The sequence below is a fragment of the Chelonia mydas genome, chromosome 3, assembly GCF_015237465.2.
Source record: "Chelonia mydas isolate rCheMyd1 chromosome 3, rCheMyd1.pri.v2, whole genome shotgun sequence".
NCBI classification, from domain to species: domain Eukaryota; kingdom Metazoa; phylum Chordata; order Testudines; family Cheloniidae; genus Chelonia; species Chelonia mydas.
The window spans coordinates 80882737-80907410 of NC_057851.1; the positions used below are offsets into that span (position 1 = coordinate 80882737).

At 41.9% G+C, this 24674-nt stretch overlaps 2 protein-coding genes and 1 long non-coding RNA gene across 8 annotated transcripts in view; 2 read left to right on the plus strand and 1 right to left on the minus strand.

The window, feature by feature from the left end:
- The window catches only part of LOC102942958, a 122855-nt gene extending 119508 nt beyond the window's left edge, over positions 1-3347 (plus strand). For both annotated transcript variants that reach the window (XM_043542765.1, XM_043542767.1), the window contains 3 exons: positions 1031-1093; positions 2373-2503; positions 3063-3347. In XM_043542765.1, the coding sequence (XP_043398700.1) occupies positions 1031-1093; positions 2373-2503; positions 3063-3188 (320 nt within the window). In that variant the 3' untranslated portion in view covers positions 3189-3347. The remainder of the gene's footprint in view (positions 1-1030; positions 1094-2372; positions 2504-3062) is intronic.
- Positions 3348-5637: 2290 nt separating this feature from the next.
- On the plus strand, positions 5638-9542 carry LOC122465025. Its single transcript, XR_006289545.1, has 2 exons — positions 5638-5787; positions 8601-9542. It is a non-coding gene; the product is annotated as an uncharacterized LOC122465025 (long non-coding RNA).
- Positions 8765-24534, minus strand: CD164 (CD164 molecule). 5 transcript variants are annotated; one of them, XM_043542769.1, is made up of 7 exons: positions 24211-24391; positions 23851-23860; positions 17470-17546; positions 15804-15866; positions 13777-13836; positions 12957-13037; positions 8765-11791 (listed from the first exon to the last, which is right to left on the minus strand). In XM_043542769.1, exons 1-7 carry the CDS (start codon positions 24284-24286, stop codon positions 11625-11627), a joined length of 534 nt encoding a protein of 177 aa, XP_043398704.1. In that variant the 5' UTR covers positions 24287-24391; the 3' UTR covers positions 8765-11624. The 5 variants fall into 5 exon arrangements, with proteins under 5 accessions (XP_043398704.1, XP_037750533.1, XP_037750534.1 ...); XM_037894605.2 differs by lacking the exon at positions 23851-23860 and having other exon boundaries at positions 17470-17547; positions 24211-24534; XM_037894606.2 differs by lacking the exon at positions 23851-23860 and having other exon boundaries at positions 17470-17550; positions 24217-24391.
- Between the last annotated feature and the right edge of the window lie 140 nt (positions 24535-24674).

Below are 24674 nucleotides of genomic sequence, written 5' to 3' on the forward strand. Positions count from 1 at the left end.
ACTGAAAGGTTAAGAGGAACTAAGTGAAGATTTCTCTAGCCACTGACTTTCAGAAGAAGCGATGTCTAGCATTTCAGAGACAGCAGAGTGTTCTGATCTGGCAGCAAATTCAGCCCTGCAAATTCATTGCAATATAAAATATCCCTGATACTTCCGTTAGTTGCTCACCCTTACATCTTCACAGAATTCTAGGGATGCCATTAGAACTGCTGAGGCATATAAAGCTTTTCACCTCTAGGTTGATGGTAGTGACAAAAAAAATTGCCCAGGTCAATAGTCAATGGAAGCGTCCATATGATGGTTTTTTCGTTGTCCTATGTGAAAAGAGGTGTTCGAGTCATCAGTTCACTTCACCAGATGTTCACTTCACCAAAGTCACTAGAGTTGGCATGGCTGTGTAGTCTTTAATAGAGAGGACAAAAGCTGGATGGGCTGCCATGGAGCCGTAGCTCCTCTTGGTGGTCCCTCTACATCAGGAGTGAAACATGTTGGTAGGACAGTACGGGGAAGCTTGTGCTGTTGCTGCCCATGTGGCATCTGTTCTGAGGGGTAAATAAAAGCCCTCCGTTTCCAGTTGTGTCAGTCAGACACCTTTCCTAAGCACTGAAATTCACATGCAGTGTTAAGAATATTAAACTGCCTTTCCAGTGTTAGTAGAGATGAAACATATGGCCAGCGTAAAAACCAACTGGGCAAGTAAGGATGAGTACATTCTGAACCAACCAGAGCTAGCTCTCTATGGGCAAATCAGACACACAGGATGAAAAGAAGTGAAAATCAGCTTGGACATTTCAAAGTATTTGGCAAGCAGGGAGTTCCCATTATTCAACCTGCTGCATAGCTGGAGAACTTGTCTGGAGAGCAAGGAAAAGCCTTTGTTTAAAATGGAGCCTGCCTCAAAATACAGACATTCCGCAGATGTCTGTCCCCAAACACTAAAAGGATATGCTTTTTTCTAGCTTCTTCTTGATGATTATGGTGTTAATTGTGTAACTATATTATGGCTGTTGTAATTTATTTCTTTAAAAAGGAATGAAGAAGTCCACTAATCTGATGTCTTGTAATGCTAGCAGTGTAAGACGTTCTTTATCAGGTAATAAACCAATACAGAATAACTATCACTTCCCACCCATTTGCAGTAATGCACTTTGTCAGGAAAAGCAGGCTCACAGAGTGCAAAGGTTTATATTTTTTATTAATTTGAATAAGGCTGTATTGTCTTTAGTTGTAATATCAAGCCCTAACGTAATTGCATGCATTACCCTTCATTCTGTTCATATTCATCTAGGGGTGACAAGCGTACAGTTGCTGTATCTCTATCTATTTAGGCTGTAATTGCAACCACAGCCAGGTCTTACACCCTCATGTGATCTGGTTACAATAATCGCAGTTGAATTGTCCACATAGATGCTTTAGTCACAGCACAACCAACTGTCCACCACGCTGCCTATCAGTGCTTTCTGAGAAAATCTGGCCTGTTGCCATATTGCCTCATATTCATTTGCCTCAGCAGGGGACACAGAACAGGGACACAGATTAGTACCAGCAACACTCAGGACAATGCATTCTGGGATGTCTTGCTGCACAAAGATATGGGAAGGAGGAGGGGCACCCATCTCAGTTACACTGACTTAGGGTCGTATCTGCATGGCAAAATAAGTGCTATAATTAGTTTACAGAAACATAGTTAGGTATCAGTCAAGGCTGTTGGCACGGGTGACATGTGGCAAGCTGCCAGTGGCTACTAACAGAATATTAACTATGCTGTATGTGGAGACAATCCAAGATTAGAGCTGATCATATGAGTAGCTGGTTAGAAACTCAGCTTTACAGATTTCTGTGGCTAACTGGACCAACGTCAATTAGGGACGTTCCTCTGTCCGTGTGAAGACCTAGTCAAGGGAAAAAACTAAGCTAACACTTGAAATTGAAGAAACACATCATCTTTCATTTTTGATTCTGTTGCAACCTAAGGGATAATGACAATAGCGCTTTGGAGAAACTATTTGCATATAATGGATTAGATTATAGAGTTTGGATCAGCAAAGATCTGCTTCACTGATCTGTCCACTGGTGGTGGAATATATGTATGACTCCCACAGTAATGAGACTTTCTCTAACCTGTGACAGGGTATGGGCTTTGATGAGCTTTTTATGCAGAAATATTGTGGCTATTTTTAATTCTGCACATTCTCTTAGAAACTATACAGGAACCGCTATGCAGTTAGGACAGGGCTAAGAAAGAGGTTGTTTACAGTTCTGTATGACTGTTAACATCTGTATTTTTATGTTGTTTATATATGAGAACAGGTGCTTTGTGTATTTTTGCTAAAGTCAAGTTCTGCTGTAACTCCACATTATTTATAATATAGGTTCTGCATCCTGGGCCCAGCGCACAGTGCTCTCAGCATCAACTCTACCTAGGGATTACAAGCAGAATCCTTTGACTCCAGATCCCAAAGGTAGCAATATAACATCTGGAAAGATTGAACGGCCAAAGACTGTGAGTAATGGTGGATTTGGTAGTGAGCGGTAAAAGAATGTCAGTGAAATTTGTGAAAAATGAATTGTGTTGAGTCAGTCTTTAGGTCTGGACATTAACAGTCAAATCCCCCTGAAAGATCTGGATTAAGTAGTAGAATAGGGGGAGTGATATAATTGAAGGCTTCCTCTCACACCTGATTCACACACAGTTCTTATACACTGTTGGCTGATTTCCAGGGACTTGTTAGGCTTCTAAGGGACAATGTGTCAGGGAGGACCACCTATGCTAGAGGGTGCTGTGCCAGAGTCAGTAACTTCTGAGAAGAGCAGAGGAGGTGGTGTCTTACAATGAATCCTGCCCCTCTCTTCAGCCAGGAACCTGCCCCATTCCTAGTCAGCCTGCCTTCTGCAACCACTTCCCTTTGTTTCAGACTAGGAAGCAGCAGGAGAGAAGTATGTGCCTGCAGGACAGGCTGGGATGGGTTGCTGATCAGGATAAATCCACTCATGCTCAGTGTAATTACTGCACAGACTCCTTCCGAGGGTTAACTTTACAGCCCACTCACTTACAATTGCAGGTGCCCAGCAGATGGAGGAACAGAGTGATAGATGCTCTCTTACCAGACCTGGCTGAACACGCTCAACCTCCCAGCCTCATGAAAACAGGCTGGCCCAAAAGTGAGCTGAAATGTACTTTTGATTAAAATTAGAGGGTGTTTTCAGACCTATGCATTGTAACTGAGCCAGCTAACATGGAGTGGGATAATGAAATTTATGCAAAGCCAAACTGATGTACAAAGTAATAAGTGCTGTGACTGGGCCCTGGTCTACACTACGAACTTATAGCGGTATAAATATGTTGCTCAGGGGTGTGGAAAATCCACACCCTGAGTTATACCAACCTAACTCCCAGTGTAGACAGTGCTATGTCGGGGAGGTGGAGTACCTACGCTGATGGGAGAAGCTCTCCCGTTAGCGCAGGCAGCATCTTCATGAAGCGCTACAGGGGTGCAGCTGCCCTGCTGTAAGTGTAGACAAGGCCTGGCAATCATTTACTGGTGTGAACTGTGAAAGGCTTTTTGTATTATAAAGATTGTGCATATTTGGCAATATGGTTAGATACAGAGAACCCCCACAATATTAACCACATTCCAGGATTTGCTATGAAATTTTGTTTTATATAAAAGTAAATCATTCTGCTGGCCAACCTTCCATGGGAGAAAACAAAGCTTCTGCGTACAGCATGCCAAATATGGACATAAAAAATAATCCCCCTCTGGAGAACAGGAAAAGTACTGTAAAACAAAAGAAACCTCTTAGAGAGGGAGTGGGATGAAGGGGCTTATCCTGCTGTTCAGTTAGCACTAGTCAAAAAACAAAAATTATTTTATAATTTTTTTTGGTCTGAATTAGAACAAAAACAAAAACAATCAAAATATTTTGTGCAAAGTAATTTTAGAAAGAATCCAGAGAATCAAAACAATGTTTTGAAAAATTCTAGGGAGCAGGGGATTCTGGGCAGGAAACCAGGAAGACCTGGTTTCCATCAAAAATTTCTTTTGATTTGATACATTCCTGTGAAAAGTTTCAATTCTAGTGAATCAGCATTTTCCAACAAGCTCTAGTTATTACCTCCTCTTTCACTCATCACAGAAACTGATGTTCTGGGACTTTCCTATTATGTAAAAGATGGTGATGAGAAAAGCTTTGTTCAGTGTAGTCCTGAAGCCTTAAAATGCCACCTGTCCTACTGACAGGAGTGTGTAGCCTGATCGATAGTGTATTAATTATATTGATTACCTAAAAATTCCCAGGTATCACTTTGACGGTTGACAGGTTCTTGGCCCAAGATCCGGCCCAGTATTATTAAAATTACTATATAGTTGGGAACCCCAATGTGCACAGCTGCAACACTCACTACAGGGAACTCTTCTATATTTCCAAATAGTTTACTAATACATTTAGCAAAGTCACACACACTAACTCAGTAAGATAGAGACACTACAGAACGTACATCCATATACTCACACCATCCCTTGCAGGACGACCTGAAATGTTAGCCATCATCTTCCTCATCACGAGTGACCATCGTTTTGGCCTCTTCCAAGGACTACACCTCTCTTTCTTACCCCACAGGCTGGGATGCAACCTTTATAATATGTTACACTGATACTACTATATCTAAAGCATATTCAGTAGGGGTTTTTCCTACTTTTTCCCCTACATATATTTCCTCATCCTACTAATGTTGAGGTGTCCTCCTTCAACAAGTTAGTATACTGATAGATGTAATTACCATTTCAGCTCATGATCATATCTATCACCTATTCTTAAGCAGATTTACAGTTATTACTTCTGTGTTCCTTGCAGTAGCACTTACTGGAACATTCTAACTCCTACCATTAAGCAAGCTCTCCTTAGTTCATAAAATCTAAAAGTAACTGTTGATCTATGCCAAGGGTTATGGCCTACTTAACCACCCTTATGCTTCAGCTAATGTCTTACAGGATACAAACCTGTGGGAAAAAAAAAATGCAGAAATTGGGCTTGTTGCTTTTTTTTTTTTTGATCAGTTCTTGGCAAGGAGGGGGCAGCTAGTCACATAGAATGTTGGGGTTCTTAGGGACTGGCTTGTTTTGAAATAGGATTAGCTTGATTTCTGGCTTATTTACCACATGAAAGTTGGCAACTGTGGATACAGTAGGTTTCTTCATTACAGCTGATAATAAAAGCAGCTAAATATAAGGCAAGGCAGTGAATATAGTAAAGGCAAGCCTATGGGCTACAAGTATCATTTACAAGAGCTGTGTTATTTAGTGGAACTGATCCCATAGAAATAGTGTAGTTCTAAGGCTCCAGGACTGTACACCGCTTGTTCAGTCAGGTACTGCCAAGTATCTCTCTACCTGTATAATTCAACCAAATAATATTCTACTATGCAAGAATGGACATGGGCTGTTTTTGCCCATCCACTGATTTCTCTGTACCTTAAGGGATGCAGTCTTTGGAACTAAAGCCTGACCATACTGCCAATGGACCACAATAATCTGCATAAATTTAGATCAATGTCCATTTGTTTCCACCTGGTGCCTTTAGCATAAAGTAAAATGGATCTGCCTAGTGTTACAGCTGTGTCATCTATATTCTCTTACATCCCTTTCCTCTGTCATCTTCTCACCTGTGATCTGAGGACAGCTGAATAGTGGTGCTTCCCTGCCACAGGTCAAGCCAATCCAAGCTTGAAGCAAGGCTGCTATGACAAGACTCTGTACTACTACAGGTTCTCAGCTGGTATTTTTTCAGGTACCAAGGCAGAGCCCCAGCAAAGACACTTTTTCAAAGGCAATGGATGGCAACTCTAACTGGCTTTTTCTTTCACAGCATTATCCTTTCTGTAAAACACAGATCAGACTAGATGAAATAATGGTCTCTTCTGACTTTAAAAAAAAAATCTATGAAACTAAGGCCTACATCTTCAGAGGTATTCAGGTGCCGTAGACACACTTGCTATTGTAAAGAGCAAAAGTGAAACCTGAACATAAGAATGTCTGAGCTGGGTCAAAACAACTGTCCCTCTAGCCCAGTATCCTGTGCCAGATGCTTCAGAAAGAATTTATCAAGTGATCTATCCCATTGTCCAATCCCACCTTCTGGTTGGCAGAAGTTTAAGAACACCTAAAGCACAGGGTTGCATCCCTGACAGCCTTGGCTAATAGCCATTGGTGGACCTATCCTCTATGAACTTAGCTAATTCTTTCTTGAACCCAGTTATATTTTTGGCCTTCACAATATCCCCTGGCAATGAGTTCCATAGGTTGGGTGAAAAAGTACTTCCTTATATTTATTTTAAGCCTCTTGCCTATTAAAGACATTGGGGACCTGGGTTCTTATGTTATGTGAAAGGGCAAGTAACACTTTCTCCACACCAGTCATGATTTTATAGACCTCTATCATATCCTCTTTTCTCAGCTGAAGAGTCCCAGTCTTTTTAATCTTTCCCCATATAAAAGCTATTCCACACCTATCATTTTTGTTGCCCTTCTCTGAACCTTTTCCAATTCTAATGTATCTTTTTTGAGAGGTGTTGACACGATCTGCAGAGTTTGTGTGGCATTACATTTTCTGTCTTCCCTATCCTTTTCCGAATGATTCCTCCATTTAAGCACATTTTCAGAGAACTATCTACAATGCCTCCATGATCTTGTGAGTGGTAACAGCTAACCCAAGTAGAGTTAAATGTTTGTTAGGGAATTTTATAACAAGGCAGCCATACTGCCTAGTGCACGCTCTTTCCCATTGTTTGACCTAGGTTAAATTTATCCAATACCAGAGTTGTCATTTAAAACACCACCAGTTTTAATACTGGAGTCCCAGGGAAACAGGCTAGGATGGAATATGCTTAGCAGTACCATAATTTGTCAACAGCCAATGATATTAGGACAATTAAGGCCAAGGTCTATTTACAAGTAGCAGTATTTACAGTTAAGGACAGAAGTTGTGAAAAATATTCACCCATTAAGCAATGACATTACTTTGTTAAAATAAATAATTCCAGCAAGTTGTTACTGAAGTTTTTAGTGTTACAGGTTACTTCCCCATAACCTTTACATTGTAATATGAAAATAAGAGCTGTAACATTATTCTAGTGGCAATGACCAGTTCATTTGTTTATATGAAAAAAGAAAAGGAGGACTTGTGGCAGCTTAGAGACTAACCAATTTATTTGAGCATGAGCTTTCGTGAGCTACAGCTCACTTCATCGGATGCATACTGTGGAAAGTGTAGAAGATCTTATTATATACACACATTGGCCCAACTTGATGATCACTTTAGATAAGCTATTACCAGCAGGAGAGTGGGATGGGAGGAGGTATTGTTTCATGGTGTCTGTGTATATAATGTCTTCTGCAATTTCCACAGTATGCATCCGATGAAGTGAGCTGTAGCTCACGAAAGCTCATGCTCAAATAAATTGGTTAGTCTCTAAGGTGCCACAAGTCGTCCTTTTCTTTTTGCGAATACAGACTAACACAGCTGTTACTCTGAAACCTTTGTTTATATGGAAATTTTACTTTTCATCCACTGTTAAACTGATACTATCACTAGTGTTAAGGTTGTGATGTGATGTTTCCAAGTCTGAATCAGTTATGGTTGGTATATTTTTCCATATCATTCCTTAAGCAATGTGTGAGGGTCTTAAGCATTTCCACTTTTAAGGGTTACTATTTATGTGTAGAAGGAGTTTGTAAGGCTGTACTATGGCCCTATGAGTTAAAACTGGAAGCTTGCCATGTTAAGAAAATAGCCCTGAAGCTTACTCAGATTGTTGCTTAACGCCCCCCCCCCCCCGCAATCACCTCTGTCTACTATGATGCTGCTACCATTATTGGGTAGTTTTCTATGGCAGCAGGCTCCTGAATTCCACAGGATACAAGTAACAGACTCCACTCTCCTCAGAGGAGAGTTTAGGGTGTGTACTCACACCACTTTAAGAATAACATTTACAAATTAAAAGCACTTACTAACTCTTCCCCTTATTCCCAAAGAAGTTCATAGGCTGTCTTCACTGCAAAACACCCCTCAAGTAGCACAATAATTGTGTTAGCAGCAGATGAGTTGTGCTACCTCAAGCTGCAGCACTTATTCCCTCAGGCTAGCTGACAAATTAAAAGCATCAGCTGTAAGGGCAAGGAGAGAGAGATTCAGTTAAGGGATAACACTTGACTTGTAACTCTACAGTGAAGACTTAAGTTAAAAGTTAGTGTTAAAATCCCAGTATAGACGAGACAAGTTGTTGTTTTAAACTATTAGAGGCAAATGCTGGGGCATAGCCTCAAGCAGCTAACATTTTAAAACAACAACTTGCCTTGACTACACTAGGATTCAGTAGATTTTTGTCCTGGCATAGGAATAGTCAGTGAAAGAAGAGTGACTAACATCTCACATCACTGCAGAGATGTTACAAACTCTGCTAGTGCACATTAGAATCCAGCATCAGGTGCCCTTCCCTCACAATACCATGAATGGTGTCCAGTGGCTAGAGCCCTAGCCCAATCCATGTCTGTCACATTCTTCCTGTGTGATCTTGGGCACATTAATCACAGGTTCTTTTACAGCTGGGAAATTTAGTACTAATCTTCCTCAGAGGGGCTAAGATGAGTGTCAAGGATTACTACTCTGCAGGAGCAGTTTCACTAAGATTCACCCAGAAGGCTGAAAACACTTGTTTAAAAGCCACAGAATGAGAGACAATATTTACAAACTGAATAAAACCAAAAAATTCATTCAATAAATGTGATTTTATTTGTCAATTTGGTTTTCTGATTAGATTTGTTTTGCATTTCTTCCACTGAAGACAAAATACAAACAATACAGCAATGTCTGCAAGGAACATTCATAAGATATCAGGTTTGATAAATATATATTTGCACAAGGTGGCTTCAGGAACAAGTCAGATGATAAACAGCTTGAAAAAAAAGTCACTACTGTTCAGTGCTTAAGCTCTGATTTAAAGAGGCAGCCTAATGGCAAATAAAACTACCCCATGGAGACAATCTAAGGAAGCTACCTTCTGCTTCAAAACACAACTAAGAGGACCTGAAAGTTCTGTTAGTCACATGCTAGTAGCCAGCACAGACTAACTGGCACTGTAATTTTGCAAGGAAGCTGTCTCAATTTTAACAAAACAAAAACCATAGCAAGGCAGCTTAAGCACACGTCTGGCAACCTAGATCAAGTTGCCAGACAGAAACTAAGTCCTAGCTATGATTTTATCAGCAGCGTATGGAAGTTAGTCTGTCTAGCAAAGCAAGCATATAGGCTGCTGCACAAAACTTACACCTTCCTAGAACAAGACTAAACCTATAGTTCTGCAATAATTGTGCATTACAAAATTAGAGCTTCCTGAAGACTGACATCAATGGCACCAAGATCCTGGGTTTCTTAAGTCTTGGTAAGTAGCAACTGCTGACACCAAAGGATTATTTTAGTAACTAAGGCAAGTTCCCCCCCATCAGTTTTTCCGACATATCTGAGGCCAGAGATTTTAAAACAATTAAGGCACTTGAAAAATGATTGCTTAATGAGCACATTTTCTAACATAAATCAAGATCAGTGTGAGACTAATTTAGTTACTGTGTAAAATTTTGCTAAAAATGCTTTAATCAACTCCAGGTTTAACTGTAGCTTTGTTTTCCTCAAGTGTCCTGTAGCCTTTTGCTGCAAGTTTCTAAGACCAAAATGTTAGACAGAGCTTTTAGAGAATTAGGCACAATGCTAAATAAAACTGTTTTATGAAAAGTGGGAGGTCTTATTTGTCACATTATAGAAATAAGTGCATAGAGCATGTTCCTCTGCCCAAATTAAGTTATGAAACAATTTAAGGAGATGGGAATGACAGACTAAATGATTTTACAATATAAGGCCAAGGATACACCATCCAATCCAGACAAACAGTGCTTGCTGGAAGTTGGGTGGTCAGTCTGTTTAATAAACCTGAGCTGACTGCCTGGCTTTTGTCAGGAGTACATTAACCTGAAATCCTCTGAAGGTACAGCACTGTCTGGTAATTATTTTATATAGCAAGTTTAGTTTTCTATGCAGCATAACAAAGTGAATGCTTTCCAAGGCAGAAGAGCATGAGGAAGTAAAACTCACTGCAACTAAAATGCTTTTTCATTTACTTATTAAGTTATAAAACCCATACATTGCCATGACTTAATTAGTAATCATGCTGTCAATGTTTAAACACCCAGTTTAAGGTAAACATTTCAATCATGCAAGTCAGTAGCTGCATAAGGCTATAGAATTTCTTCAAAATGGGGATAAGGAACACCATCCATTTGAAATCTAGTCAATTTTAATAGTTAAAAAGTAGCTTCAGGTGCTAAGCCTGCCCAGTCCATTTCCAATGTTATCTTATATTGTTTCACTCCCATAGTGCTGCATCAAAGGCCCACACAAAGAGGAGGAGAAAGTGTTTGTAGGCAGTGGAGAACAGTGAAACTTACTATGCACAAAGCAAACTGTTTCTCTGTTCTAGTAATCTTGAACGCCTCTAATAATAATAGATAACATTTTTTCAGACAAAAGTGATTTAAGCTGGCACCCTTTTGAAGTCAGGAATGTGAAATTATGCTATAGCCTTCCTATGCCTGCCTTGTTACAAGCCAGAAATAGTTTGAGACAAGTGAAAATTTAGTTCACCTTCAAAATTAGTCCAATATCCCAGTCCCTCATTCACAAAAGGAGTCAACCTCTCAAAAGGTCAGAAAATAAAATGTTAGCCATGTTTTTGTTGTAGTGAATGTTGAGATTGGAAGGGTGTACTCTGCTTTACTCTATTAGGCTAGTACTGCATCAGCCTTTAACTTTGATACAAATAAAAATGGCACAAACATTTGAATTTGCAACCCTACCATTTACTCTTTAAGGCACTGGACATTATTTCCTCTTACATGGAGGGGAAATACTCTCACCACCCTTTCAGTTGTAACAACTAATGGCCAAATTTAAGAAATTAATGTGCAATACAATTCCTGGTTGGCATCTTTAATTCTCATGTAGAAAAATATGGGTATGGCATTATTTTCTTCCACTAGGATATTTTATGAAGACAGTTTCTACTTCTACAAACCTTTGTTAACCTTCCTCACAGTACACTACAAAAGCCACAAGCTAGCACAAATGGTATTTCACTCCCAGAAGTCAGTCACTGATAATTCACATCTTGATAAAATGATAGGGATACTGCACTTATGGTTGATTAAATTAGCCTCCACAATCATCATCATGAGATTGTCTACTCAAGACAGTGTTACCACTGAATACAAGACTCACTGAGAGTCTACATTTGGCATGTCAAGTTTAAAAAAAAGAAAAGTCCCACAGCTGCAGCCACTAAGGAAAAAGAAGAATCACAAAGACTCATGCAGCATATTGAGTACCTCTGCTGAGCCAGAGATGATTCATACCACCTCTTGCCAAGTACAGTGTTACAAAAATATCATCCTTTCAAAAAGTCTTCTTTTGGAGATTTAAAGGATATTCTGAACTGTGGTGTTCCATGTGGGACAGAGAATATATTTTGTTTCAGTGAACTACAGGTGTTGGGCTACTAGTCCATTGTAAAATGACAGGCTCTAGAGAGTATGATAGTTCCGATCTTTGGACTTGCAGAATTTATACAGGAAGAAGATTACAGCCTGCAGACCCAGAACAAGGACAATCCCACCTATGAAACTGGCAGCATCAAATGTAGACTTGTGAGGAGCTGGTTTAGGGGGACTCTCAGTAGTATGGGTTGTACCTGTTAAACAACAAATTAATAGATTATAGTTTAACAAGAGGATGTCACATTTACAGTAAATATTAGTACAGAATTTGGGGTTTTCCTTCTTGTACTATGAATCTGTTCAGTAAGAGGTTTGAGATTAAACACTGATTAAGAAAGCACAGTGTGTATGCCTAACAACCCCTAAGCATGACATTTGCCAACACAGTTCTTCACTTCCTTCCTTAGTACTCCCAGGTTTGAGGATCTGTCTAAGCAACTTTTACAGCAATGGCTTTCAACCTGTGATCCGCAGCCTACATCTAAGATTTCCAAAGGGGTATGCACCTCTATCAGGACTCCCACAGAAGGCCAAAAACAATTTTCCTAATGAGGCGAAACCCTCTCTTCTGCTCCCCGCCCTAAGCTATTGGTTCTGCTCATATTTAGTGAATGACCTTACTAAAGTCAATAAAAATCTCTGCTTGAATAGTATCCCATCTGTTAAATAAAATCTTCTAGTAATGTGATGAGGTAGATCTAAATCTTTTAGTTACACAACGCACAGGGCATTGTAGCCATCACCAAATGGATAGGCTTTTAAAAACTACCTCCCCCTTTTGAATATATTTCATTAGGTGGTATAATTTCAAGATCTAGCCTTTTAAGTTGGCTCCTATTGTTGTTGCCCAACACGTGTTAGTGCAGTGTTTCTCTACAACTGGTCCATGGATCAGCACCAGTCCCTGAAATCTCTCCAACACAGTTTAGGAAGGAGCAAGCCAGTCCCTGGTATTAAAAAGATTGAGAAACACTGCATTAGAGTATTTTACCTTAACCCAGGGTGTCAGGAGTGCAATATTTTAACTCAGTCACCGGACTTCACAAGTTCCTCTTGTGAAGCTATGCTTAACATAGCTGAAATGAAGCCAAACTACTTAATTTAGCCAATTCACTTATTTTGAAATTTCACTGAGCAGTGTTTGTTACTGTCAAGGCAACATCTCACAACCGATATTCCACCCTGATAAAGGTAATTGTGGCATGCAAGATCATGACTTTCTGGCATACCTGCTGTTACTATTCTTCACTACTTCCTGTTACCCAAGTAACATTTTTATTTCCAAATAAGCTTTTCCAAATAGGAAGACTTAATTTTTTTTTAAATACTTAAACTGTGACAATAAAAGAAAAAAGTTACCTGGTGTACTGACTGTTGAGGGAACTGGAGTACTTGAAGCAGTAGATGAAGCATTGGGTGAAGTTGCACTGGTGATGTTAGCTGTTTTGTAGAGAGAAACGTCTGTACGTTTTGAACTTGGAAGTATCACTTTTGTAAGCTCTATTTTTGTAATTGCTTCAGTTTTTATAGGTTATCATCTCACTCAAGCAAGAACAACCACGCTTAAAAATGCAGACTATGTACACATAGAACAGAGGTACTTATAATGCTATGAAGTTAAGTAAATTTTTATAGACAAATTTGTGAGCTGTTACTACATGTATATTTAAAATTTAAGTCTTGCTGCAGTATAGTTACCTGAATACTTAAGGCTCTCAAGCTATTATAAATGGATTTAGTTCATTAGACAGTATAGTTCTTTATTGTGTGTGGAGCACTAACATAACTGTGATATTTGAAACATCTAAAATATTTGAGACAACTCCCTCAGCTAGAAATCTGTTTCACTTACACAGTAGAACCTTAGTTTTATGAGCACTAATCTTACGAATAAGCAGTTATATGGACCAAATTTCCTGACTGGGAAAAAAAGTAAGTCACAGCAAAAATGATGTAGATGAAGAACAAGTTGACTTCCCTTCATATTCCCATGTCTTCAATCACTGGCAATTCCTTTGTAGTGGTTTGTAGGACAAGAAAGTTGTGCATTGTACCTACTGTAACTGAGATGTTCAATTTTATTCCCAATTAGTTTGTAAAACAAGGGTTCTACCAAAGTTTGCTTAAAGTTATCTTACTTAGCCCAGTTATCAGTTCATTACAGCAAATATTTCTTTACCTGTGGTAGCGGTAGCAGCTGTGGTAGCAGCAGCAGCTGTGGTAGCAGCAGTAGATGAATCTGTAGAATTGTGTATAAAAAATAAAAACTTACAAGATTGTAACAAACATAAAACAGACTCCCATTTAAGGATAGTAAAATGCTTAATGGATTATGAAGACTATAGTGAAATAGCAAAATGACTGGAAGAGAGTTCACTGCACTATAGTAATACTAAACTGTGGGAGCAGAATACCTCAAGCAAACAAAATTGAGACACGCATATAGTGTAATTCAAGCCAGAAACAGACTGTAACAGAGGCCAAGCCTGGACTCTCACCACAAAGCTCAGCACAAGTGTTATGGAACATTCCAACCGGCTACCGCAGACTCTGAAGAGTTGCTGTGGCTAATTGGTGGGTGCACACCCAGGCTTTGGATCTGGAAACTGGGCAGGATATGTAAGATTTAGGCATCCAGTTCCCCTTTGTGTCTTCAAAAGTCTTCCCATAACAGTTCAAGTTCAATTTGGAGCTAGATTCCACAAGCAGGTATGCATTTGCTCTGGCTTGCTGGGTGATTAAAATATATACTGAAAGCTGGGACATCTTCAGTGGTCCAAAAGGCTGAGTTTAGATAAAGCTCTCCTTCCAGTGAGTACCAGAAAGTAAAACCTGAGCATGCAGTCTAAGAAGTTGTTAGAACTTTTAAAAAAGAATTTGGTTAATAAAAGCAGTTTGCTGTATATATATATGTTCTAAGTACTGATGACAATGCATGTTATTTGGGGCAGCAGATTCATTAAGATTCCTTTCTAAAGGGGGCCCCCACCAAATTCCCAGGATACAATCTAACAGCTCTTGGATATGCAGGAGTCAAGTAATACTTGGTATAATGGGAGAAACAGGCTCACTGCAAACCTAATAGGAACGGATTGGAGTTCTACTACTCATTCTGACATTATTGTCATGTTAAACTGCCAGTTAAGTGCTGTTTTACTAGAAAGTGGTTTACTAAAAAGTGGCATTCTGGGGTTCCATATTCACCTTAGTGACTCCAGGGCAAATGCAATCAGTTTACAAAGAGGTTTTTCTAATTGCCAGTCCCTAAAATAATCTGAAATTAGAAGTGAAGTACAACGTTTTAGTCCTGGGTATTTTTAGTAAGAGTCACGGACAGGTCACAGGCTGTAAACAAATCTTCATGGCCCAAGAACCATCCATGACTTTTACTAAAAATACCAGTGAATAAAACTGGTGTGTCTGTGTGTGTGGCTGCCCAGGGCCCCCGCGGGTGCTGGAGGGGGGTTTGGCAGGGCCAGCATGCTCCCTACCTGGCTCCATGCCTATCCTCCCGCCACCCCCAGTAGCAGCTTGGATGTGGGAGGGGCACAGGACAGGGTGAGGCAGGCTCTGGGTAGTGTTTACCTGGGGGTCTCCCTGGAAGCTGCAACATCCCCCTCACTCAGCTGCTAGGCGGAGGCATGGTCAGGCAGCTCTGCATACTACCTCCACCTGAAGGCACCTCCCTGCAGCTCCCATTGGGTGTGGTTCTTGGCCAATGGGAGCTGCGAAGCCAGCACTCTGGGCCTAGGCAGCTCACAGAGCTGCCTGACCATTCCTCCACCTAGCAGCTGAGCAAGGTGGATGTTGCTGCTTCTGGGGAGACCCCCAGATAAGTGCTTCCCAGAACCCGCCCCAACCCCCTCCCACACCCAAACTCTGCTGCTGGGGGGTGGCCCAACTTGGATTTTTTTTTTTTTTTTTTTTAAGTGAAGTAAGCTCCTTAAAAGGCAAAAATGTGTACAGTGTTAGCATACAAGAAAGCATATTTTACTCTTATAAATGTAAATCTAGGTTTAACTGGACAATTCTCTTAAAGTTTACGTACTATACAGATTTATACAATTATACAATTGATACAAGGTAGGTTAGTGGAGGCTGGTAACTACAGCGCTGGAAGTTGCAAAGAATAGGAAGACTGTCTCAAATAGATGACTCTTAATGCAGTCTTTTCCAAGTTAACGTAAACAATATCCAGATACTTACAAAAACACTCTGAAATGGTAGTACAGTTAAGTCTTGTTGCATTTTCACAAGAAAAGTTTGATCCTGTCCAAAAAAAAGTGATATCAAGGAGTGGTAGGAAAAGGTATTTTTATATTGACAATTTCTCAGAAATGAATATTATGCTTTATCAATTACAAATTATGTTATCTCATAAAACATCTTAATGTTCTACAGGGGGATTCCCTGGGGATGTCAGTCTCTTGGCTATTAGAATTAAGACGATTTCAATGGACAAGATTTAATACATGTGAATGTGTTCCACCATTAATGACATTAAGTATGTTTTTGTAAAGCAAAAGTGAACAGTAACATTAACTCACATAAGCACTGTAAGCAATCCATGTAATACCTCTTGAAATATATTCTACTTACAGATACCTGCTTATGTACCATTTTGAAAAAGGTACGTGGATATAAACAGTCAGACAAGTTTAATTAAAACATTAAAAGCACCATTTAGTTTCCTGTTACTATGTTTGAAAAAAAAAAAAAAACTAGGTCAAAAATACTCCAGGCCCAGTTCTGTGATACTGCACAATGACTTCCACTAAGAATAAATGGAAGTTGTGTGATATATCTAAAGCAGAATTTAACCTTCAATTTAAGAGGAATTCATATTTATCTGTTTTGATCAAACTGACAATCCATATTTACATAGCAATTTAGTGTTAATGTAACCTGTTAAGAAGTTTCAAGACATTTAGCACGCTTATTTGTCCATAGTCCTCTCAAACAGGCTGTCCACAATGCTTCAAATTTTGTCAGAAAATTCTGGAAAGAGACTACATATACTGAATTTGTAGTGGTAAGAACCTTTTGAGAGCAACCCAAAACTGGGCTGGTAATGTTTGAGACTTGCTTTCCATTAACTATGGAGAGAGATCCTCCATAAGACCTTACATGGGTAGTCTACATAACCATGTATTATCCCATCACCACTACCCTCATTTCCTCTTCTTGTTCTAATTGTTTCATCCACTTCTGTGTCTCATGTTTAGAATCTAAACTCATTGGGGAGGGACTGTCTTAACACAATGTTTGATCAGTGCCCAGAACAATGGAATCCTAATGCTGATTATGCCTTCTGGGCACAATATAAAGAAATAGGCTAACTTACATAAAAGGATTGTCTACTGCCCAGTCTTCTCTTGGGGCACTTGAGATCAGGACTAGATTTAACAGTTTTGTGGGATAATCTCAAAAGGGACTGCAATGTTGGAATGCTTGTCAACTTTAACACGTCAAGGTCCATCCATAACCTCCTTACCAGCAAGACAAAGTAACTAGTTTACTGTCTTTTGAGAAGTCTACTGCACAGTTAGTAGCTAAGATTTTCTATGGTGCTTCAGGTACTTTGGTTAGCGGGCCTTTAAAAATTCTGTATTTATTTGTATTTTGGGCATAATATTCAGCTGCCTCTGGGTAAGAATTTAAGATTAGTTTAACTTTCATGTCTAAGTGTTTGTAGTTTGTGTCCATTTCTGTTTTGGGATCTTAACAGTTTAGAACAATTTTAAGATAGTGTTGCTTTTCACTATGTTATCCACCAAAACAGAGTTACCATCCATCACCCCTTGTAAATGTTTGTGAAATCAGACCCAAAGACATATCTAGTTATTGAATATTAGTTTTTCCAGATGTTTACCTTGGCACTGACTCCACTTGCATTTTGGAATAGTGCTATTAACACACTCACTGCAGGTTTTAAGATCTGCACAGCTGTCTGAAAAAAGGAAAACATTTAATTATGGGCCAGTTTATCATTATCAGAAGAGCAACTCTCTCAAAGATAATGGGATTAGTTTTCTAGCATTTTTAAAAATCACAGATCTCAGTTTTACTTATTAGCACCTATGAATTGAGGACCTCCATAACACCCTCAAAAGTGTTTACATATGAACTGAATCAACTCCCCAACAAAGCATCTTTATTTTCAGATAAGAAGCTGTAGCATAGAGAAGTGACATGCCTAAAATCACAAATCCCTGGCACAGAACCCAGATCTGTCAACATCTAGTCTTGTGGTCAACCCATAGGATTATCTTTTTTCCTCAAGTATTGTTAGTGACTCCAACTACACATGTATTAGGCTCAAGTAGATTCAAATGCACTTTACTCCTGGCCAACAATACTATTGCTATTCCAATGCGATGCCCCAGAAATGCCAATTATACCTTATGTAGTGGTCTCCAAATATATTTATTAAAGCTCATAAGCATCTAAATAGAGAACAAAAAATGTACAAGAGCAAAAAGAACTAAGGGTATGCCTATACAGCAAATAAAAATCCACAGCAGGGTCATTGCAGTGGATTTGGATTCACAGGGCTGGGGCTGCTTCACTGCTATGTAGATGTGTGGGCTCAGGACTCTAGGATCCTGCAAGGTGGGAGGGTCCCAGAGCTCAGGCTCCAGCTGAGCCCAGAAGTCTACACAGCAGAGAAACAGCCCTAAAGCCTGAGCCCGAGTCAGCTGGTATGGCCCAGCCAGGGGGTTTTTCTTTGATGTGTAGACGTACCCTAAGTCTGCCAACAAGACTTCACAGGAGTATTTTGAACTCTCCTGAAAAATGATCCCTCACTCTCACAGATCTTGGGAGACAGACCAGTCCTCGCTTACAGCCAGCCCCCCAACCTGAAGCAAATACTCTCAAGTGACACTATCATAGGACCTAATCACATTAGCCACACCATCAGGGGCTCATTCACCTGCACATCTACCAATGTGATATATGCCATCATGTGCCAGCAATGCCCCTCTGCTATGTACATTGGCCAAGCCAGACAGTCTCTACGCAAAAGAATAAATGGACACATCTGACATCAAGAATCATAACATTCAAAAACCGGTAGGAGAACACTTCAACCTCTCTGGCCACTCAGTAAAAGATTTAAGGGTGGCAATTTTGCAACAGAAAAGCTTCAAAAACAGACTCCAGTGAGAAACTGCTGAGCTTGAATTAATATGCAAACTAGATACCATTAACTTGGGTTTGAATAGAGACTGGGAGTGGCTGGGTCATTACACATATTGAATCTATTTCCCCAAATTAAGTATCCTCTCACCTTCTTGTCAACTGTCTAAATGGGCCATCTTGATTATCACTACAAAAGTTTTTTTCCCTCCTGCTAATAGCAGCTCAACTAATTAGCCTCTCACAGTTTGTATGGCAACTTCCAACTTATCTGTATCTTCTTTCTCTATGTTCCATTCTATGCATCCAATGAAGTGCACGAAAGCTTATGCTCTAATAAATTTGTTAGTCTCTAAGGTGCCACAAGTACTCCTGTTCTTTTAAAGGAAATAAGAGTCAGTTAAAGACTTATGGGAGAAAGCAACAAAATGGAATTAGTTAATGCTGGCCTAATTGGTATAAGCCCTCATTTGTTACAATTGTACCAAAAGAGCATGGACATTTAAGCACGTATTGTAGCTGATAAAACACAAGTATTAAAATTTGACTTTTCCATACTCTAGAACTCTATCCTGGCTCCTGAAGTGGACAAGTACTATACAATACTATAGAGAACAACAGTCTAAGCATTAATAGGAATAATTGCAACTAGACCTGACAGCTGTGGACGGGTAAGAGATGGAAACATCCCTCAGGGTTCAAATGCCAAGGTTACTACATTGCAGAACTGGAAATCCTGAATACCAAGACTGATCTTTCCTTTCTGCTTAGCATGCATCTTCACTCATAGGGGTCTGTTACTAGTAGTTTGAGATAGTGGGGAGGAAAGTACTAGGTAACTGAAAACCAGGAATGGCTTATAGGACAGAGTCCACCCACTCTTACTGGGTTTCTCAACAGGTGTGACCTGATACTTCTGTTTTTGTAAATAGAGAGTCATCAGCTTGTCTAACTCCACCCTGCTTATTTTTTGGAATACTAAGATATCTTAAAGTACATAACATATGCAATGCCAGCCTTGACTCTAAAAGCGATGTACTGTTTTTCTTGGAGAAACTAACGACTTCTCCACCTGAGAGTGAGCACATCTTTTAATACTGAATCAGAAGTCCAGTTGTAATTAGAGATTATCCTTAGACTGGAACCAGACCAGAAATGTCCTGTCACTTGGATATGCACCCATGTCCTATGTTGCTCATGTCTATCAAGATGTCAGTCAGCAATGGTTTCCACATTAAAGTATGCCACAGATACTACTGAGATCAAATCATCCAGCCTCTGAAGTTGAATCTGAGCAGACATCTGCTGACTCAGATAAATCCTCTGCCAGACTTCAAATGTACTGGATCCTGTCCTAGAACAAGAAAGCTTAGAGCCGAGCTTTGTCTTACAGCCCCAAGGTACCTGCAGACATCACTCTTGAAACAGCAGCTCTTGCCACCATATAAATTAAAGGTAATTTATTACTTGAAGTCAAGGCATTCACCTGGCCTGAGTGACCTTTCACATTTCCTTGTGAAGAGACTTAGTCACACTAAGCCATCTGCACTGACATTTGGTAATGTAGACCTGGAAATCCACATTTTGAGGTGAAAGTATAGACTGGTAAATCCTTCAGCCACATGAAGACTGCAGCAATGAAGCTCGGGATTCTAGGGTCTTGAATTCAGCCCTTTCTTCTGGATAAGGCTGCCTCAGAATTATGAGAGAGGTGTCTTACTCAAAGACATTGTTGCCTATTTCTCCACTTTCCAGGAAAAAGGGGTTCCCTTACACCTTTTCATCTTTACCAGCTCATCAACACAATGTGAGGACACACCAATCCTATTCACATAGGAAAGCTGGTCCAGTTACCCATCAATGACTGTCACAATTCCTAGAGCCGCATGGATCCAAAAATATCAGTTCAGTCTGCAGGTTTTCCTCTTCTGTAGAGATTGTGACAAAGTTCCTCCTCTGTCTTGGTGGGTCCTGCGCTTATTGGTGGATTTGCTTACCTCAGAGGTTCACAGCAGCCCTCAGTTTGGCCACTTCGTGGCTCAAATCTGCTGTTCACTCAGTTAGCCTCATCACTGGCCAGCATAGGGAAAAGGAAGAACAATCCCCGCAGTCTCTGCTGATCTACCTAGTGGATCGGGGAACAGGCCAGAGACCTTCCCCTCTGATGGAAGCCACAGTCCAGGTCAATTCCTCTGGTATCAAGTAGAGAGTTCGGGGGGGGGGGGGGGGGGGGGGGGGGGGGATGGAGGGAACCTGGGCCCGCCCTCTACTCCAGGTTCCAGCCCAGGGCCCTGTGGATTGCAGCTGTCTACAGTGGCTCCTGTAACAGCTGCATGACAGCTACAAGTCCCTGGGCTAGTTCCCCATGGCCTCCTCCCAACACCTTCTTTATTCTCACCACAGGACCTTCCTCCTGATGTCCGATAATGCTTGAACTTCTCAGTCTTCCAGTAGTACGCCTTCTCACTCTCAGCTCCTCACACACACACCACAAACTGAAGTGAGCTCCTTTTTAAACCCAGGTGCCCTGATTAGCCTGCCTGTCTTAATTGATTCTAGCAGCTTCTTGATTGGCTGCAGGTGTTCTAATCAGCCTGCCTTAATTGTTTCCAGAAAGTTCCTGATTGTTCTGGAACCTTTACCTTACCCAGGGAAAAGGGACCTACTTAACCTGGGGCTAATATATCTCCCTTCTATCACTCTCCTGTAGCCATCTCGCCTGACCCTGTCACAAGATGTATATGGCTAATGACTATACCCTGAATAGAATCAGAATAGCACTCATCTTCAGATACTTCCCCTTAATGCCACACAAACAGCTTGGCACAGCACTCCAATGGAGATGGCAGGACAGGAGTTGCTGCCAAAATAAGGCATCTGAGAACAGCTTTGTTGAGGTTCTCGGTGCAGACTGCATTCTCTTTAGACTACACCATCTTTTTGTTCTGTTTGTACATTGCTTATCAAATAGGGACCCAGTCCATGACCAGGGGCTTCAGACACCACTGTAGTACAAATAATAGAATAATAAAGTTGTGTCTGCCTGACCACTGTGGTGCAAGTATACCACTGCATCATCTCAAAAATGGAACTGTCAATTTTGACCCTGAACCTGAATGACTGCAATAATTCAGTCAGAACGAGTCAGATCTTCAGATGCCATCCCAGGTTTGACAAGGGTTCTCTAAAAGGTTTCAGTTCGGGGCTCCATGAAGTCAAAAGCAGCAATGAGCGCCACAGAGCCTCTTGATTTCAATGCTTCTGCAGAGAAAGCTTCTCATCTCAAGAGGAACCGAAGCTCAGTACTATAGACTTAACTCACAAAAACTGCAAGTTCATAAGGTGCTGCTGACCTGACCTGCTTACATGACAACTGGAGTAGATAATGCTACAGTGGTTTCAGCCACTCTCTTCAGTTTGAGGAGTGACTGGAAACTGCTCCTCTATCAAAACTCTTCACTTAAAGTCCCACATGGATTTACCGTGTCCTCTTATGCTGAAGAGGATGATGCAAATCGTATCAGGACACAGAATTACTTCCAGAAGTAATACAAAAATACCAATTATATGAACAGTCAATATGATTTTACCATATTAATGACTCATGTCCAGTCTCATTTTGTTTCAAACAAAGCTATAATGGCCTTTAAACATTTGACTGTATAAACAGCACTAATTTTGTCCATGTGATTACACATGCTGTACTTGGATCTACTACATTTAACTATTTATAAACAGAAGTCATGATATTTTTATTATGATCTTTTAAATACATTAAGTACTGAAATTCTCACCCATAGACATTTCTGTCTTATATTTCCCTAAATCTGATGTACCAAGACCAATATTGAAGTGATTAAAAACATGGTGATCTAGTGGATTAAGTATAGGATTAGCAATAGTGAGCCTTGGTTTCTAATGCCACTGAATTCATGTGAGGCTTTGGCAAATCACTTCCCCCACAGGCAAGTACTAATATTTACCTTTCGTACAAGGTCATTCTGAGAATGAATGTTTAAACAAAATATTGGATAGGACAATCTTCAAGTAATTATAGTTAAGGCTACAATTTTGTTAGGGATAATTTTAGGTAAAAGTCAGGGACAGGTCATGGGCAATAAACACAAAATCACAGAAGCCTGTCCTGATTTTTACTAAAACATCCCTGACAAAATGGGGAGGGAGGAGGGCCCAGCACCTCGCCCCCCACGCCCACTTCAGAGGCTGGGAACTATAGGGACCCCCATTGCCCCGTGGCTGGGAGAGGCCCCCTGCAGGGCTGGGAGCTGTGGGTGTCTCCCGCTGCCCACAGTGGCAGAGGAGCTGCGGGGGGGGGGGGGGCTCCTGCCCCTGAGCAGCTCTGGGGTCCCTCTGCTGTCGCCAGCTGCAAAGCTGTGCCTCCCCCTCTTCCTGCTCATTGCCACTGAGCAGCTCTGGGGTCCCTCTGCCACTGGCAGCCGCGAGGTGGCCCTGGCTGTGCACAGCAGCTGAGCCACTGCAGGGGGGACCCCTGCCAGCAGCAGTGACTAGGCAGCTCAGGGGTCACCACTGATAGCAGGTCGATCAGTTGCGGGGGCTCCCGTCACCCACAGCTTCTGGGTAGAGGCTGTGGGGTCCCCTGCTGCCAGCAGCCGCTAGCCAAATCCCTGACATAATCTTAGCCTTAATTATAGTGATGCATTTCCTTGATGTAGGGAGTGCCAATTAACACTTACATAAATAAATACTATATAACAACATTAAGTTATCTAAAAGCATGCAATAAACTATTGTAGATTTGAGTACCTGGCTATCAAAAACTCCAACGTGACAGTTTGTTCTCCTGATTACTCAAGAACAGGATCTGTAGCTGGTTACTCAGTTTTGCTGCGCTATTTCCTCCCAGTGGTCTTTGCACTTTTTTATACCAACTATAAATCACGGCTTCGGGAGGCAGATCTGGGCATTTACTGCCCTGGGTTAATCAAATCTGTTAAGTGGCTCTGCTTGTCCTCCTCCTGCCGCAGCAGGGGGAGCAAATGTTGCAAGCGGCGATTAACACCAGCAAGCTACGCTTTCGGGAACTGGATCCAACACCAGAGTAAAAAAGCTGGGTGCGCGTGCAAGGGAGCCGGCTGCCGCCGAGTCTCCTGGGCAGCGCAGGGCACTGGGGAATCACGGCGACAGAGGCGAGCTTAGGGAGACGCCCCCCAGCCCGTGCAGCCGCGCCGGTCACCCGGGGCCCCCCGCACTGGGGCGCTCCAGCTGCACGGGGCCCTGTCAGCGCCCGGCCCGGGGACGCGCTTCCCAGCCCGCGTCACCCCGGCCTGGGAAGGCGCGAACTCCTGCTGGGCGCCGGCGCATGGGCCCGCCACAGCGCTCGAATTACGGGGGGGGGGGGGGGGGAGACACACGACACCTCCGCCGTTTACAACCCCCGGCCCAAGGAGGAGCCGCCCCAGGCTCGCCGCGGCACCCCCAGCTCCCGCCTCACCTGCCGCCGCCGCCGCCACCCGCCACAGCAGGGCCAAGCAAGCCGTGGCGAGCAGGAACCTCGGCGTCCGGCCCATAGCTCGGTGTCTGGCTGACGGGGCGACTCAGAACCCTCCGCGACCAGCCCCAACGACGCTCGCTCTGCAGCTCCGAGCCCGGCTACGTCACGTGAGCAAGTTGGAGGGGCGTGGCGCTGACCTCTTACGTAGAAGTGACTGGCCCCGCCCCCGCTCAGGATTCGGTCCGTCCATTCGCTGCTCCTCACCCTCCCCCCCTCGAGTACATGGACCAGTCCCCCAGCCGAGCACCAGGGCGGGGGCAGAACACGCCCCTTCGGCACGTGACCGCATCCCGTGATGGCCGTCCCGCCCTTTCTCCGGCGATCCTACGCCGCTCTAGCCTCCGCGCCCCACTGCCGCGGGCTGGTGAGAGGGTGGGACAAGCCCTGACCCGCCCCACCCCCGC